The sequence below is a fragment of the Ambystoma mexicanum genome, chromosome 13 (genome assembly GCF_040938575.1).
Source record: "Ambystoma mexicanum isolate Mex_15411 chromosome 13, UKY_AmexF1_1, whole genome shotgun sequence".
Lineage (NCBI taxonomy): Eukaryota > Metazoa > Chordata > Amphibia > Caudata > Ambystomatidae > Ambystoma > Ambystoma mexicanum.
The window spans coordinates 84,242,971-84,261,464 of NC_090938.1; the positions used below are offsets into that span (position 1 = coordinate 84,242,971).

An 18,494-nucleotide genomic window follows, 5' to 3' on the forward strand; every position below is an offset into this window, starting at 1 on the left:
GGTGGGGAACCAGCTCAGGAAAGGACACACACACACACACACAAGCGGTGGCCTGCATCCAGAATCCAGAGGGAATATTGAAAGAAGGGGTTCAGCAAATGCAAAACGTGAAAAGCTGGAAAGAGGGGCCGGATTTCTGCTTCAGTTGCAGAGCATTATTCGATCTCCGTACTGTGGGAGGCAGACTCAGGCGTTGTTAGAGGGGGGGGGGGGGCTGAGGGGACTATAGCCCCTGATCTTGGATAGATCCTCAGGAGCTACAACCAAAAGGCTAGCTAGGCGCGAGTCCAGACATTATCATAGCCCCAGATCTTTTCCAGGCCTACCAACACCCCTGGAGGCGGGTAAGGGGTGAAGTGTGCCCCAGGCCCCGTGCTGCAGGAAGTGCGGCACGATGGAGGGCCTGGGGGGTTAGGCGCAGGGTGGGGGGAGCACAACAGGCAGGAAAGCAAAAGGGAGGGGCAGCCAGGCAGCGCCCCCACCCGCGGCGCGCCAAAAGGACACACAAACAGATAGAGGCAAGGTGAGAAAGTAACAAGGGGGGGGGGGGGGACAGGAAGGCGCACCAACGGCCCGCAATCAGCACAACAAAAGGTGGAAGGGGTACAAATACCCCAGAGAAGCAGGACCAAATCACAACCAGGTTAGGAGCTCACCTCACTCGGGTAAGCTCCCAGGGCCTGGACAAGGCGGTAAAGGATTCATTTTCCACCCAACCCGCCCTGCAAGAAAGAAAAGAGAAAAGCCGGAGCAGGAACGCCGAGTACTTTTTCACGGTACACGGTAGAAGAAAAAGTCGTAGGCGGCGGCACGTGTCCAGGAAAGGATGCCACAGGACAACGAAAGGGAGGCTAAAGGAAGGGGGGCATCCCAACCCCTGGACACGAGGTGCCCAAAAAGTGTTTAGCTACTGTACAGTTGTCACAACCAGTGTACAGTGCCATTATTGTATATAAATAAAAAGGCCTGCGGCCACTAATTTTTCCACGCAAACAGAGCTGTACACGCATCATCATTTCTGGGTCAGGGCACAGCACAACAGGGTCAAGAGCTGGGGGGGAACCCACACTACTCAGCCTATAGGGCCAGAGTGCTGCGGGAGCAGAACGTCCTATAGAAGAGCACGGAAAGGTGGAGGGGAAATCTCTGCCAACTCCAAAGTTGACCAAAGGCATTTAGAGGAGATGCAAGCAGTGACCTGCTCAGAGTAAGTCTTGAGCCTTGCCCTCAGAGGCCCTCACATTAAATAACCATAGAAGTGCTTCTGCTTCCGGGTTGCTTTTTACAACTAAGCATGCGCTTCCGGCCCTTTCCTTTAGCGGGAAAGGATGGGTAGGTCACGCGGTAAGGAAACTTGGTGTCCAGTAGTAAGGCACAGATATCGTACTTTCACGACCAATACTGTCCACTATGCTAAGATTAACAGGCATCTCCATTACACCAACGACAATTTACAATACCCCAGCAATAGCATTCTGGGAGTTGTGGTCTTGGGTCACGAAAAGTGTTTAGAAAAACGACTAAGGTAAAACGTAAAATGCAAAGCCATCCACACTCCCACGATTTGGAATCGCTATACAGTTAAAAACTAAAAAAAAAGTGCCAGGCTTGTTTCCATTTGTTTATTTAAGTATATAGTATATTTTTAATGTTTTCTTCAATGAAATGCAGGTCCAACTCAACAACAAATTAGAATCATAAGAGATGTATAAAAGGGTTTAAAGATCATTTTAAAAAAAGGTCACTGAGCGAATAAGGCTTTCTTTTCAGTCTAAGAGCGCCATCTAGTGCCTAGGTACGTAACTACTACCCGCATCTATAAAAATAAAGTTTTTCAACATGTGAAGAAGGGGGGGACCCATAGTTTTGTGGACATTATGGTGGACATTATGATACTTTTCATTGGGCTACGTGAAAGCCTTTCCCCAATCGTATCGTACAATATGTTAACTACCTTTAAGTGTCCTTTCGACGGCAAACGCTAATAAAATGATAGGACGCCGCATAAATAGCCTTTCTGCTCACCCAATATAACCTATGCCAACCTCCACGGAAGCAGTTTTGAATGTGAAAAGGCATAGGGGGTAATCCACCAGAAAATGAGATGCCAAAAGTACTCACCAATATGAGTCCGGATATGAGAGATGACGTCCCCGTGAGGGCGACGTAGAACTTCGGGGTCAGCGTGTTCAGGAACGCAGTCACTGCGGCGAGAAAGCAAAGACATGGGCTTACTTGCACATTCTCATCCTAACACCACATCCTGCTCCGTAACCTTACATCTAGAGTCGAGCAAAGATTCAAATGATAAGTTGCCATGTCTTGGCTGAGAACGACCCAGCATTGGATATGAATTAACTGTAGGCAAGAAGGTGCTCTCATTAACACGCTGGCAGCGATGTCACGGTTGGGGGAAAGGGCGAAAGAGGGAGGGGTGAGCGGGAGAGAGGGCGAAAGAGGGAGAGAGAAAAAGAATAAGAGCAGGCGAGAGAAAGAACCTATAAGCAGCACATTTCAATAACAGGTGCTTCTGGACTTTTTTGAGGGTGTCGCTAAATATAGACATTCACAAGGAAAATGCACACAGTACTTTGCCGTAACAAAACAAATTGGGTTTTTAATTCTCATTATGGACCACCTCTTACCCAATGAAAATGCTTACACCGCAATGAACATTAGCAACTGAGAGAGACGTAGAGAAACGGGTGGAGAAAGGGGGGGGGGGGGGATGCAGTGACTGAGATTTGCCCCCTCCCAGCTTTTGGCCAGAGAGGACGAGGGGGAAATAATTCAAGTAGGCCCTCCCGTAATTTAAAGATGTTAATTAGAAAGTGCAAATGTTTTGAAACTTTTAAAAACTGGATAAAGCACAGGTTTATGGTATGATGGCACTGTGCAGAACTTCTGAATTGCCACCAGTGCTCCACAATGCGGCATTAATAAGGAATGCAATTTCTCTTAAAAAAATGTACTTGTGCAAAAGGCAACATGCTCACGAGATCTACGTGCCCTGTAAACAAGTCTACCCCCGCATCTACTCCCCTAATCACTGAAAAACACATGAATGACATGTTGTTTTGAAGAGCACAACCGACCAATGTGTTTTTAAGGCACATGCTCCGCTAATTTTTCACCATGACATCAGTCTGCTCTTTTTTCTTACAAAAAAAACGAAGACTAAAAGCTCAAACGGTCATGCCTGTGCCCAGAGTCCACATATGCCCTGGGGAAGTGACTTTCGAATGGGCAGTCCCATCACACACTGCAGAGACAGGGGGCAACACATGACTGATTCACGTCTCCTCCCCAAAGGTTTCAATATTTCCATGCATCACACACATTATTCCACCCTCACTGATGCCACCCTTCTTGGAGCATTCCCTGGTGGGAACACCTGCTGCCCTCGTTAAGGTCCCCACTTTGCTCAGGCCCATTAACTACTTGTGTCGAAGACCATTACCATCCAATAACCGGCATGCCGCACTTGCAATTATTAACAACTGGAGGGATGGAAATAACTGTTTTATGGTCAGGAGCTCAACGTAGTCCTCGTCAAGCAGTACCCAGGAAGAAGGCGATACCCCTTTTACTTCGTTAAGGGCTCTCCCCTTTCTCCATCTGAAGCCAGAAAGCCTGGGAGTCATCTTCGACTTCTCTCTTTTTCCTCCCTCACATCCTGGCCCTTGCCAAGAAGGCCTATTTTCAACTCCACCTCCTCAAAGCTATCCTTCCTTTCCTCTTTTGCCCAGAAGCTCAATGTCTTTTGAGCTCCGGTACACTCTAGGCTGGACTGTTGCAACAGCACTTCCTTGATCTACCCTCTTCCTCTCTCCGCCCCCTCCATCTTATCCAGATTACACGGTTTAGAGACTTAAGACCAGGGACTTCTCTCCAGCACGATAATCTCTCCACTGGCTCCCGGTTGCTGTAAGGATCAAATTCAAACCCCTTTTCATCATCCACAAGGCTATCTGGGGCCGGGGACCACTCTATTCCCAACTGGCTCTCACCAAATACTCTCCTTCCAGATCTTTGCGCTCCTCCGGCTCCAACTCTGCGTGTCAACCGTTTTTCTAAGCACCAAGCTGGTGGCCAATCTATTTCTTTGGCTTGCTCCCTCCTCTGGAGCAGCCTCCCCCTTCCTCTCCGTCTTGAGCCAGATCTCCACAAATTCCAGAAGCTTCTCAAGGATTTCCTTTTGACCTCCTCCTTCCCCCTCTCCCTCCCTTGCTAAACCCCACAGTCGCTGAGATTGGTGACCAGGGCCTTCATGTGTCCTTCTGGGTCCTGGCCTCCCCCCCAATCGCCTTCAGCCTCTGCCTGCTCCCAGCACTTGCCTTGGGCACCCACTGGCCTGTGTTGTCTCACAGGCCTGCACTTATTGTATTGACAGGGCACCACTCTTACCAAGTGATCTCTGCCAAGCACTTACCTGGTGCCTGCAAATGACTCCCTGGCACTTCCCCTCTGTGGAACTACGAGCACTTAAACCCTTCCCTCGTCCCCCCTCTCTCGCTGCAATTGCCTGCTCCGAATGCTCACAAGGCCTAGTAGGACCACCTTTTTCTTGTTCATCAGTTTTACCTTCTGTTCCCATGTACCCTCCCCGTTTGCCCTGTGGGCGCCATATAAGTGCATCACAAATGCACAACTAATAAATAAATAACACCACACGGTTTTCTGGCAGTCTTTTCACTGGGTTTCTTCTTTGACCAGTCTCAGATTTCTCCTGGCACTCCTCTCGCCAGGTTTCACGGTTCCTCCTACCCAGGGGTCTCCCTGATGTCCTTTTCACCAACCTTTACCTGCACTAGTCTCTAGATGCCCGCAACACCCTTACCACCAGCTCTCACATTGAAAAGCTTTTACATTCCACTGGTACCTTTTTCACCTTGCATCACATTCACAAGTCTTGGGACTCTCCTGGCATCCTTTTCCACCAGGTTGTAACATATCTTTTCCACTGGACTAGAGTTCAGAATAGTTTAAGAACTTTGACAAATAAATAACAATGGAACTGTTTGATTCTGTGTGAAAATGTCGCTAGGAAAATGTAGTCCCATGAAAAAAGTAGCTAGGAAAAATAGCTAGGAAAAAGTAGTTTTCAAAATGTAGTCATTCTAGTCAAACAATTAAAAAAAGTCTAAAACGTTACCAGGGCTAGGTGGCCAAAAAAGACAATTTCTAAACCCACACTAGTGCAAGGCTATAACCCTAACAATGACCCAAATCCCTAATGAAAAGGCAATAACTAGTTAATCACAATCGCACAAACCCTTACCATAATTGTAACTACAACCCTTATTAAATGTTCCAACTCTAACCCCTCAGCCCTCTAAAGCACTTTATTTGCAAGTAACTTGATATTAAAAACTTAATATATATAAAAAAAACAATAGAAAATGATCAGTAACTTCCAATACAACCCTGTAGGCAGCTCTGCACAAATTCTATAGCTCTTACCTTAAGCTAAACCCTTGTTCTAACGCAAACCATATTCTTACCAAACTAACGTACTCTACCCTAACCCCTAGGTTTATGCAAACGCCCGTCTTCCCCAGAAATGAGCAGCCCTCCACAATCTCTGCTTCTCCTTTAACTACAAACTAAACCCATACACTGTTAACCTGAGCATTACCATAACCCACACCCTAAAACGTACCCGGACCCTTAATCTTCCACACTCCAAAAGCAACCCCTCGACAACCACCCTGACCCCTCCTCCCCCCAAACTCTAACCATTAGCCTTAAGCCAACACCTAGCCGAACCCCAAACCAGGCAAATTCGCCTCACAAACTCTGACCCTAACCATTACAGCACTGCATTTTTAGCTGCTTGTCAGATGCATTTTTTGACTACTTTCTGCCCAGTGACTTTCACTGCAGAGGGTATTTTCAACATGAAACCTTTTCACTAGATGCCAACTTTTCCAGTGGTATAAGAGAACACTGAACTCTGCATTTGCTCACCAAGCAGCGAGCAAGATAATTCGAGTGAAGCAAATTATATTTGTTGAACTGGTTGTAGATCTACCACTACCACCACCACTCCCCTGACTGCAGCCATTAGCTGCCACTCATCACCACTCTGAGTGCACCCACGCATCCAGCTCTCCTCATGGGTCTCTTGCAGCCTCTTTCCGTTTCATCAAACACACACCACCCCTCACCCAGTGCCATCTTGGTGGCGTGCACCAACTCTCGTGCCATGGTCTGCCACCCATCCTACATGGGTTAAACACTTGTCCCTGCTCTCTCTACAACCCTTTACATCATCCGTGTTGCTCATACTCCCACTAGCCTCCTTCCCCATATCAGGGGTATGCAACCTGTTTCAGAGATAAACAGCTCAAGTTCAGTACTACTGGATTCCTCTAGTTGCGGCCGGGGTACACGCCCTGTTTAAGCAGAAGCTCTGGTAAACAGAAAGCTAACGCGCAATCGCACTTCTACCTCCAGGTCTGTGTATCCCTTCCAGTCTGGTTTAAAATAGAACTCTGCAGGCGCACTTTAAAATGCCCCCCGTTTGGATTCCACAGGCAGAACGGGATGACGGGGGCCGTATATCAGAACAAGGGGACATGCTGTGCCTCACACACCAGGCTGTCAGTGGAACATAAACACATCAGCTCACAGGAACATGCAATAACCTGGGAGTTACATCTTAAATGAAAAAGAGACGGTTTCCAGGGAATGCGTGACATACTCTTCCTTCACCGGTAAATAGTGTGTGCACACAGACTCAAAGGTGTGTCGGGAGCTAGGGGAGCAGGGGTCTCATGGTTGACCTTCCCAGCTCATGTGATCAAGGTCAAAATCACTATATTGCACCTTGCCCTAGTCCCATAAATCTGAAAACACATAAATGCTTAGAAACAAGTTAATGCAGAGTATTCATGAACAAGCTGGACAGATTACACACAGTTATTGTATTGAAAGACGACCTTCACTAGGGTCCAGGGGGCATCGCTAGCTGCATGGAACTTCCTACCTTATGGCCGGGGGTAAAATGATCAACTAGAAAGGTGCTCCACTGAATGCAACAGAGTGGTTCTGTGCGTGAACAGCTCATAGGATGGCCCCAGCTTGCCATGGCATTTTACGGGTGCGCTACTGGACACAACACCCCTGCTCATTAGTAGTATTATTATTATTATTCTTGGGGTATATACTGAGCACATACCTAGGTCCGGGAAGCAATGGAGCGCCTTACACGTCACGGGGGAAGGACATGGGGAGAGAAGCAGAGATCCAGGGAGCCAACAGGGGAGGTTGCGAACGGGCAATTTGGCAGCAACGGATCGACACAGCAACATGGTGCAGCAGATCTTAGGCTAGGTGGGGAGTGCAGGATGTTCGGACCGAGGCGTTAGGGAGGAGTCATTCCTTGGAGAGGGGTGCCTTGAGCTCCTTCCGGAAGTGTAGAATTGAGGGCGGGGGGATTCTGGGGTTGAATGGGAGGAGATGCTTCGTCTTCAAGTCACATCAAGCAATGGGTTAAACTCCTTGCTGTGACAGGTGAGCCACCTGCATGAGTGCTACTGCTTCCAATCCCTGTAGGGCTCACTCATGCGGTTCACAGAGTCCCCGTAAAACATTACAATGCGAACACACCACTGAAAGCCAAAAAAGAGCTAAGCAGTACATTACCAGCTAAATACCTTAGCACTGCTTCCCGAACACGCAAAACCTAAATTAAATTAATTAGACAACGAATACAATGTTTTAGGAACATAAGGGAAAACCAGACCACAAAATGGGTTTTAAATATAAAAAAAAGTCAATCTCCTCCTCTTTTCTCACTGTCTTAACCTGAGGCATCTCTCAATTTAAAAACAGAGATGGATGTTTTCCTGAGTTCCATTGCAGACATCTTAACCCTAATCTGATGTTGGCTGGAGCCCCTCAACCGCCTTTCTTCTTGCATATAAATGTAAGAGGCTGCTGCTGGGAATGGATTTCCAGATCTAGTTTAGTTGGATTCCGAGAGTAGGAAGTCCACAAGGCGATTATATAGTCATCCTATTCGCTCCATTGCCTTCTACAAACTTTGACATTTACTTTATTGGATATATTAATAAAAAGGTGCTTGTACAACAGGAACAGTGTTTCAAAGTGCCACAAGGTAAAATGGGAAGGTGGCAAAGGAACAAAAAAATAAATAAAAATGGAATTGGCAATTAATAAATAATGAAACTAAAAGCGGTCCTACTAGGCCTTGTGACATTTAGAACGTGCAATTGCAGTGAAAAAGAAGGGGGATGAGGGGTGTGTGATGCTGGAAATGCATCGGAGGGACAGGGCCTCCGTATCCCTGTCCTTTACTGCTTTTTATCGTGTGTTCTGTCGTGTTTTCCGCGCAGGAGTTCATGTGGGACTCCTGGCGGTGCAGCTCTCTTTTGGTTTGGTGAACAGACCCCACGGGATACCCTTATGGCACCCATGGGTAGGGGTGCAAGCCTGTGCCCCTAGTGTATGTTTTTTGGCACCTGTGTGTGACCCACAGAGCAAGGTACTCCGTGCTGAAATGACTGGTGCCCTGAGCGAGTGAGCGTCCTCCATTTTGGGATGCCCTGTCATTGGAATCGGTAGATTCCTGATGGAGACAAAATGGCCCCCGTAGCCTCTTGCCTTCCATCACGTTACCTTGATCTTCTGGAAGTCCCGGGAAGCCCTGCCTCTGTCACTTCCCCCTGAATGGCTGTTGGGTGGAAGTTCCATATATGATAATGTGGGGCAGTGCCTACCAGACTGGCTGGAGCCTTCTCAACAACCATATGTTGTGGTTACGTCTGTGGGTGGGACCTGGGGTGAATAGAGTGTGACGAATACGCATTCTGTGTTGTGGGTGTCTAGTATCTGGTGGTTGACAAAATGAATGCGACAGCCCTGCCCGAAACCGGTATGAATGCAGTATGGAGTTTTGAATGGCTCGGTACTTGTCCCAATACACATAATTTGTTCCGAGTGTCTGGAGAGAAGTGAATTGCCTGAATACACTGTGTGCCCGATTGGCTGACTGCCTGAATGCCCTTAGTCGTGATTGGATGCTCGTGTGTGACTCAGCGGAATGAATGGGAGATCAACAGTATATCTGGGGACCTCTCACTGCTAGGAATCGTGTTCAGAAGCTGAAGTCCAGTACGACGAATAACTGGAGTAACTGAAGCTTGACCTTGAAGCCCTGCTAGACGAGAAGAATTGCTGTTGCTCTCCTTCACAATCTGAAAGCTGCTGTACCTCCAAGGACTGCCCCAGAGAGGACCTGGTAAGGCGCCCTCTTCGCGAGCTACGAGGGACCATCGTGCACCAGCTGATCTTTGCCAAAGCTCCCTGGTAGACAGACCTTTGACAGGCTGCCGACCCGAGACGGGGACCACTGCGGAATCACAAAGAAGCGCCCAGACTGTTGTCCGCCACGATCGACGACCGCCACTGGAGCCGCCGTGCTCACGTTTGCCTAAGAACTTTCTAATCCAAGGACGCTCTGGTCCGCATCGTCCCCGCTGTATACTGCTGGAAAAGGCCTGACCGTCGACGCGCTGAGGAGCATCCGCCGGTGGGTTTCCCGCCACCCAAAGACCACAGAGACACCGAGGACTCGACGCCCTTGCTGGGCCATAGTTCTTCAAACTCTTTGCGGTCCAGAACTATAGACACTGAGGTGCCCCGCACGCCTCTTCCTTGCAGGACGTTTATGCTTCCCCGTCAACGAGCACCGCTAGGAACGAAGTTTCCACTTCACCGTCGTAGCTCACCCTGTTCTCCGTCGGACGTTCGATGACCCGTGACTCCTGCCTTAAAGGGAGGGCACTCAAGAAGGGCCTTCGATTCCCCACCAAGGAACGCTACAACGCCAGGTACTTTGGGGTTGCAGAACTATTGGGAAGTCTGGTGTGAACAATATATGGACTGGGCTTGTATCTTTATCCTACAGGTTGCCAAGGTGGGGGGGGGGGTCTCCACACAGAGCTGCGTTTAACGGTAGTGACCAGTATTCTGCCAATTGTTCAACCATCTTGCTTTCCTTCCTCTCTCTGCTGCTGGTTTCCCCTTTATTGATCTGTATGACATTATGACCGTATAGTTGATGCACTTTAATGAGATCTAATAATCGTCATGGTACCACTTTAGAACTGTATATATTTACCATTGTTGATTTTTCGCAGCACAAAGTGAGTTATCGTGATATTGTATATACCTTTGAATACTAATTATATAAAGACTGCATTTTAACCGATACATTGTGCGGACTTTCCTTTGTGGGTGCGTGGGAACTACACTGTACTTAAGAACCAGCCTGCATCACCTCCCGAGAAGCTAGACCTCGATTGCTCAACCACAATACCAATAATAGAGAATCTTGGCTGGGATCCTCTGTGCCTCTCCTCTACCATATAGAGAGTGGAAGTACAGACACCCCCGTCCTATCTTTATAGGGAGGGGTTGTAAGTGCTATAGGGTCCGGTGGGGTTGGGGTGCATATGGGGATGCAATGGGTAAGTGCATGGGCGGAGATGTCCCAAGCAAAGAGGGATGTCAACTACCCAACAGTTAAATGCAGGGCTGGGACAAACCCTCCGACAGGTGGGTGTGGGCCCAGAGGACAGTGCAGGTGGGTTGGTGGGTGCTGGAGGCGATTAGGGTCTTGGTCATCTGCCCAGGACCCTAAGCGACTCTTGAGGGACCAGGCCGCCAATCTCAGCGACTGGGGGATGGTTAGCATGGGAGGGAGAGAGGGAAAGAAGGAGAAGAAGAGAAAAGTCCTGAGTTGGCTGCAGAACCTGAGGTGGACCAGTTCAAGATGGGGGGGGAGGGGGGAGGAAAGAGAGAGAGAGAGAGAGAGAGAGAGACTGTTCCAGAGGAGAAAGTCAGCTGAGGAGAGAGATTGCACCCAGCTCTCTGCTTGGAGAAGCATTTGTTCAGAGAGTTGGAGCCAGAAGATCGAAGGAATCTGGAAGAAGAGTATTTAGTGAGGGAGAGCTGCGGGTAACATGGTCCCAGGGCCTATACAGCCTTGTGGATGATGCAGAGGGTCTAGAATTTGATCCTTGCAGTAACCTGGAGCCAGTGGAGAGATTTTAGGACTGGCGAGATACGGTCCCTGGGCTTCAGGCCAAAAATAAGTACTGCAGACCTATTCTGGATTATTGGAAAGGGTGGAAGGAAGAAACAGGAAGGTTGAGGAAGAAGCTGTTGCAGTAATCCACCCTGGAGAGGACAAGAGCTCTAGAGACATTGAGCTTCTGGGGGAAGATGAGGAAAGGGAGAATGCCTTAAGGAGGTGAAGTTGAAAGTTGGCCTTCTTGGCACGGTCCAAGATGTGAGGAATAAAGGAGAGAGAGAGGGGAGTCGAAGATGACCCCACGGTGTCTGGCTTCAGTGGAAGGAGAGGGAGGAGAGGCCATAGAGGGTGCCCAGAGTAGAGGAGGGAAATAGAGAACAGGTGTCCCGATGGGAAGAGTCTCGGTCTTACTGGCCTTAAAACAGAGATCATTGGAGGTGCTCAAAGACTGAATAGTAGACAGGCATTCCAGGATGAGAGAGGAGGGGGGAAGAGGAGGAGAGCTTGAAGAAGAGTTGTGTCGTCTGTTTAACACTGGAAATGAGGAGAGAAGGCAGCGATCAGGTGAGCAAAAGGTGCAAGGTAGATGTTGAAAAGCCAAGGCGAGAGGATAGAGCCATGGCGAACACCACATATAGAGAGAGTGGTGGTGGTGGAGAAGGAACCCAGGAGCACCTGGAGGGAGGGGGGCCAGTCATTGAGGAAGGAGGTCAAGCAATCCAGTGCCTGGTCCGAGATATCAAGAGTATCTTGGAGCCGCTTTAGGAGGATAGAGGCAGTGCTCCAGATAAGATTTTGAGGTGGGAGTATTTTACTCCCTATTTTTAAACTTTGAGCGTAAATGTGATTTCAAGAGAGTAAAAATGACTTTTCTCCTTCGCAAGAGAGTAAAATGTATGCCACATCCAGCCGACGTATGGAAATCATTGCTATGTGGCAGCCTTCTGCATTGTGACGGAATACAACTTTCCTTATTTCTCTAATGTTTGGCCATTTGATCTCTCCTGTATATATTTAAATGTTGAAAGCGTTCTGGCTTCTGTCAAGTAACCTGACCTTTTCACTGCCTTCTGCTCACAACTTGTATGTAAATGTACACAGGAAAATAATAAAGCTGTCGTATTTACAAGATTTTCATGCGTAAAAACACCTAGTACGCACCTTATCTGGAGGCCTGAGAGAGTGATTGACCAAGTCAAAGGCAGACGTGAGGTCAAGGAGAATGAGAACAGCCGGAGAGTTAGAGTCAAGAATTGCGAGCAGTTCTTCACGGGTGTCCATCCACACTCATTCTACAAACCCCATCAGGCAACTGCCCTTCAATGCAATCACACTTGAGAACCTTTGATTCAAACATGCGCATCCAATGCCAATGCATTATTATAGCCTTTTAGAACGAGAGAGGGGTCATTATCAAGGTATAATGACCTGCCACCAAGTTACGGCCCGATGCGAAGTCGAAGGCTATAGGTCAGTCAAGGGTCATTATCGCAAGCAATAATAAGCCCTTACGAGGTCTATAAGGCTATTAGCGCATAATGGTAGTAGCAATACATGTTTTGGAGGTGAAGTAAAAATTACTTTATAATGGGTAAAGTAAATGGGCAACTGAGTTAGTAAATGGAATGTGGTTTTATTTTGTAGAATTGAAATAACATGGGTATCCTCGTAAATTAAGTATTTTAAGCGCGAACATGGTTGAACTGAAACAGGTTTAACATGAGCATGCATTTGGTGTCATGGTTTCTCTTTAAGAAAGAGAAAGTAATTTCCTCTGTTGTAGCTATTGCATGTTTTAAATGGGGTGTTGCAGCAGCATACAAAAAACTCCTCTCTGCAAGCAAGTGTCTTGTTGAAAGAAATATTGCCTAGAAATCAAATTGTTGTTTCCCTGTCTCCTTTTGAAGATGGAATGTTCAGCGTGCACAATACCAGTAGCTACACATTCGGATTGGCCAAGAGGAGGTCAATAACGACCTCTATGTACCAATGAATGGTAGTTCCAACACTTTGTTTAAGATCATACCTGAGCCTATATTCCACAGCCAAACACACTATGGGCCTCATTACGAATTTGGCAGTATAGCCAAAAACAGTGGTCATCCAGTGATAACCGAGTTACCACTGCATTACCGCGCCGCCAAACTATGGGTTTGGAGGCAAAGAGGAGGAAAAACCTCCAGCAGAATGATGGAGGTAAGTCTTCCACCTTTCTGCCAAAAAACAACCAAATTGAAATAATAACTACCGGCAGCAATCCCCCCGAAATCTCCATGCAGTTCTATGGACTTCAATAAATGGGGAGTAGACCTCCTACCAGGACTTGTAATCCAGCAAGCCTAGTGGTGGTAATGGTAAATCCGTTTGGTCGTATTTCAGCAGATTTACAGCTAAAATACCACCAAACTTGCAATGGGGCCCTATGCCTAAAGAAAGTCCCACACACTGCAAATTAAAACAGTGCCACTTTGAAAACTCATTTTAACCATAGAACTGGTGAAAGCTGCACAGTACAAAAGGCAAGTGTTGTGACTTAATCGTTATGATTTCTAGTAGGTACTCAACTGCACCTCGCGGCTTCAAAAGGGAGAATAGGGTGAGAAACGTTGCTGGTTATAATTGTGTGGTGAGAGTTAAGATTTCATTTGTAGTGTGAGGAACTTTCATTAGACTAAGTGCTTCAAACAATCTTAACATTGCTATTTTCAACCTCTGTGGGATTTACTTTTCATGAGTAACTTAATATGTCTTTGGATGTCGTGTTGTCAACAGTAAACAAGTTACAGCAGTTCTGTCATGATCTCTGCTTCCAAAAGGCCAGGACTTACCCAACTCCCTTGGAAGCAGACCCATAACCCAGGTTCCGAGTGCCAATCAGTCCCCAATTGGGACCTTTTGGACCCTGTCCTGGCGCCAGTGGCACCAGGCTCATAAATATGCCCAGTCCCAGCGCTGGAAGCACCGGGCTCATAATGCTTGGGTGGACTTACCTGCAGCAGACCATGCTGCTTACTTACCTGCCAGTTGAGCCTCTGATCCTCTTCTGTTTGGGACTACTTTTCATGTTGGGTGGGGCAGGAGCCACTCCCTAGGTTCAGAACACTGGAACTCTTCTGGAAAGCAGGAACTCTTTTTCTTCTAGGCGAGGCTGTGGAAGGAGACACCTAAGCACTACAGGAGGCTATTTAAACCACACCCGATGGATGAATCTTGCTTTGCGTTATTCTGCATCCTCTGCAGCAGAACGCTCATCATGTCTTCTGCATCTGATCCTGGGCCTAATGGAAAAAGGCTTACCATCCTGAATCCAGTCTTCAGCAACACCTATAAAGACAAGAAAGAACAGGTTAGCACTACGGTCTTCAGTGACAGCGCATCTCTTACCTGGTCCATTGGCTGTCACCAACGCCTCGCGCTGCATTCCGGCATCTGAAAGACAAAGGCTTACCTACTCTTCGCGTGCTCCGGAGGTCTTCGCACTGCATTCCGGCATCTGAAAGACAAAAGCTTACCAACTCTTCGCACGCTCCGGAGGCCTTCGGCGCTGCATCCCGCATCTGAAAGACAAAAGAAGGTGCGTTTAAAGACATTGGGTAACTTTAATACTCACGTGCCATTACTCCTTCCCACGCCGAACCCAGTGGGTATTCCGGCACCCTCCAGCAGCTCCGAACTTGTACCTGCAAGATAAAAGGACAGTTAGTGCGCATCGTGAAGCAGGCAACAAGCGCTTACTTACGTGCTTCCAGGCGCTTCTATTCCTCACATGGGTTCCATCCTCAACTCACTTCGGCCCGTCATCCGCCATCGCCGGAACCCTGCAAAACAAGAGACATCATTACAAAAGACTTTTAAAGACATTTGAAATGCTCGGAACATACCGTTCGTGCAGTAAACGACGGACAGCAGTCCTCTGAAGTCAAGAGGCCTGCACCCTTATCCAGTGAAGAAACTGGTTACGGCACCCTGCCCCGAGGCAGATGGAGAGCACGGCGTTCACTTACCTAAGGTGAGAGCGTTAACCTTTGGGGTTCTACAGGAGAAGAGAAAGGGAAGAAGAGAGAAACACCCAATAACCCAGTTCATTAATCCCATATTTTCTATCTGCAGACATCTTACTCTTTGAGTCAGACATACAGTGCACAGAGGTCCAGCCCAAAGAGCCAACGGTGTGTTACACATCACCTTTGAAGATACGGTATTCGCCCAGTCAAGACCGGCGCCTCTGCGGGAATCAGGTGAGCGCTACAGAACGCAAAGCCTACCGCAAAACTCCCGCCCAGGCTCTATGGAAACCTCGGATACCGACCAGCTAGCCCAGTTACTTGGGGAACTAAGAGCAGAAGTGCATGCAGCCCGTCAGGAAACGAACGCTCTAAGAAGGCAACTGATTATTTCCAAGGAGCGAACAGACAATCTCGCTAGACAATTGCTACAGTCACAAGCCGGACAGACCCCATTACCCGCATCAGGGGCAAATCTTCCTTCAACATCCTCTATGAATCCAGTGCAGATCAACCTACCTGGGAATGTACCTCTGGCTCCGCCCGAACGATTTTCTGGTGACCCAAAGAGGTTTGCAGTATTTATTAATCAGTGCCGGTTGCATTTCTTATGCCGGCCAGCAGCCTTTCCAACTGATCAAGCTAAAATAGCTTTCGTGCTTTCGTACCTTAGTGGCAATGCGGCAGACTGGTCGATCCCTCTAGTTAATCAAGATGATCCGGTTCTCCATGATTTTCAAGCTTTTCAGCTCAGTATGGAAAAACTGTTCGCAAGACATTCACAGGGGCAGGCCTTGGACAATGAGCTTCTTTCGTTGCGACCGGGTAATCAAGACCTTTTGGTTTATATTGCGTCTTTCAACAGACTGATAGTGGAAACTCAATGGCCTGAGGACAAAAGGATTACGCTGTTTTATAGAGGTCTACGTGGAGAGCTCAAAGATGTGTTAGCCCAAGTAGTGAATTCCCCGCAAGACTGTTCGGACTATATAGACTTAGTCGTTCAAATAGATCACAGACTGCAGAACAGGAAGGCCGATCGTTCCAAGTTTGATGCTCGAGTATTTTAAAAAATCAACAACTCATTCCAAAGGAGTAGACTCCGGGGAACCCATGCAAATAGGGGGCCTGAAAGGACCACTAACACAAAAGGAGCGGGAAAGGAGAAAACAGTAGCAATTATGCCTCTATTGCGGAAACTCAGGGCACTTTCTTCGAGACTGTCCGGTGAAACCAGCCAAGAAGGCAATAGGAGCTGCAGTTACCAAGGTCACAAACTTTGAGCAGGGAAACGACCTCGCCCGACAAGAATAGAGGTCCTCTTGCCGAGCGTTAAAACCAGTTCCGTGACCTCGCATTTCGTGATACCTATGGTCCTCATTAGCCCTGATCATCCGGATCGATTACATGCGATTGAAGCTTACGTCGACAGCGGTGCCATCGGCAATTATGTGGATCATGAAATGGTTTTGAGGATGAATCTAACTCTTTGTCCCAAGGCTGTAAAGGACGTCATTACTACGGTGGATGGTACGGAGATAGCCTCCGGACCAGTAACGCATACCACTCAAAAAGTGACGCTAGTAAGTCAAGATGGACACCATGAGAAGATCGTGTTCGATGTGATCAAGGCCCCTCAGTTCCAGATTATTCTAGGAATACCTTGGTTAGAGAAACACAATCCTCAGATCGATTGGCGAGCAAGAACGGTTCAGTTTCCAGAATGTGTCTCTACTTGTCACCCTCCACCTGGTATTGCACTGGCAGCAATTTCTTCGGAGACTCCCCAGTTACCTCCCGATTACCTAGAATTCCAAGATGTTTTTCGGAAGGATCAGGCTAACTCTCTACCTCCTCATAGGTCTTATGACTGCCAGATAGACCTGATACCTGGATCATCTACTCCTTGTAGTAGAATTTATGCCCTCACCGAGCCTGAGAACCTTCACCTCCGACAATACCTGGATCAATACCTAGCGAATGGGTTTATTCGTCCTTCCAAGTCCACTGCTTCTTCAGCTTTGTTCTTCGTTCCAAAAAAAGAAGGAGACCTTAGAACTTGTATAGATTATCGCGCCCTGAACCAGATCACCGTTAAGAATAGATATCCGTTACCTTTGATCCCTGAACTCCTGGACCAAGTCAGAAAAGCATGCATATATACAAAGCTGGATCTTAGAGGAGCCTACCACTTGGTACGAGTAAAAGAGGGCGATGAATGGAGGACGGCCTTCCGCACCAAGTATGGGCTATTTGAATATCAGGTCATGCCCTTCGGACTTTGCAATGCCCCGGCCGCCTTTCAATATTTTATGAACGATGTCCTCAGAGAGCTCATAGATGTGTGTGTTGTTGTTTACATTGACGACATCCTCGTTTATTCTTCATCGGAATCTGAACATCGGAAACACGTGAAAATGGTCCTCGAGAGATTGCGTCAACACAAACTTTTCGCTAAATTGGAAAAATGTGTTTTCAACGTAACTGAAGTTGAATTCTTGGGATTCATATTATCACCTAGCGGAGTGCGTATGGATTCAAAGAAGGTCGATGCAATTCTCAAATGGCCATCACCATCCTCCGTGAAAGGTGTTCAAAGCATGTTAGGCTTCGCTAACTTTTACCGCAGGTTTATCCCCGAATTCTCCCGAATAGTCCAGCCCATCACCGCCTTGTTAAAGAAAAACAAACGTTTTGAATGGTCTACCGAGGCGGAACAAGCTTTCCAGAATTTGAAGACTAAATTTATCCCTGCACCAATTTTAAAACACCCTCGCCCCGAACTCCCCTACATCGTTGAAACTGATGCTTCGAGCCTTGCCATGGGGGCAGTTCTATCACAAAAGGACCCAGTAACCAATCAGTTGCATCCCGTGGCATTTTGGTCCCGCAAATTCTCGCCTCCTGAAATCAATTACACGATTACTGATAAGGAACTTCTGGCTATCAAGTCTGCCTTTAAGGCTTGACGGCATTATCTTCTGGGGGCCCGACACACCGTTACTGTGATTACGGATCACCGAAACCTGCAATATTTGAAAACCGCAAAAGCCCAATCCTCTAGACAACTCCGTTGGGCACTATTCTTTGCCGAGTTTGACTTCATAATTACCTATCGACCTGGTACAAAAAACGGTAAAGCTGATGCCCTTTCTCGGATGGGAGTGGAAGAACACTTGATCAACCCTAAACCTGTACCTATCATTCCCGAACAAAGAATTCTGGGTGTAATCGCCACACAATCCATAGAGGAAGTTAAGGATAAAGCCAGGCAACTTGTAACTCCAGCAGACATACAGAATTGGCATCTGCAGGGAAAGGACTTTGCAGTGAAGGACAACTTATTGTATTTCCAAGAAAGATTATACCTGCCCAGCACAGATTTACAGAAAAAGGTAATCTCTTGTTATCACGATTCTTTAATG

General features: G+C 47.5%; 1 protein-coding gene across 1 annotated transcript in view; it reads right to left on the reverse strand.

The window, feature by feature from the left end:
• The window catches only part of ST7L (suppression of tumorigenicity 7 like), a 427,879-nt gene that overhangs the window by 364,471 nt on the left and 44,914 nt on the right, over positions 1–18,494 (reverse strand). Inside the window, exon 2 of the mRNA XM_069633325.1 lies at positions 2,122–2,204. Coding sequence (XP_069489426.1) covers positions 2,122–2,204 — 83 coding nt within the window. The remainder of the gene's footprint in view (positions 1–2,121; positions 2,205–18,494) is intronic.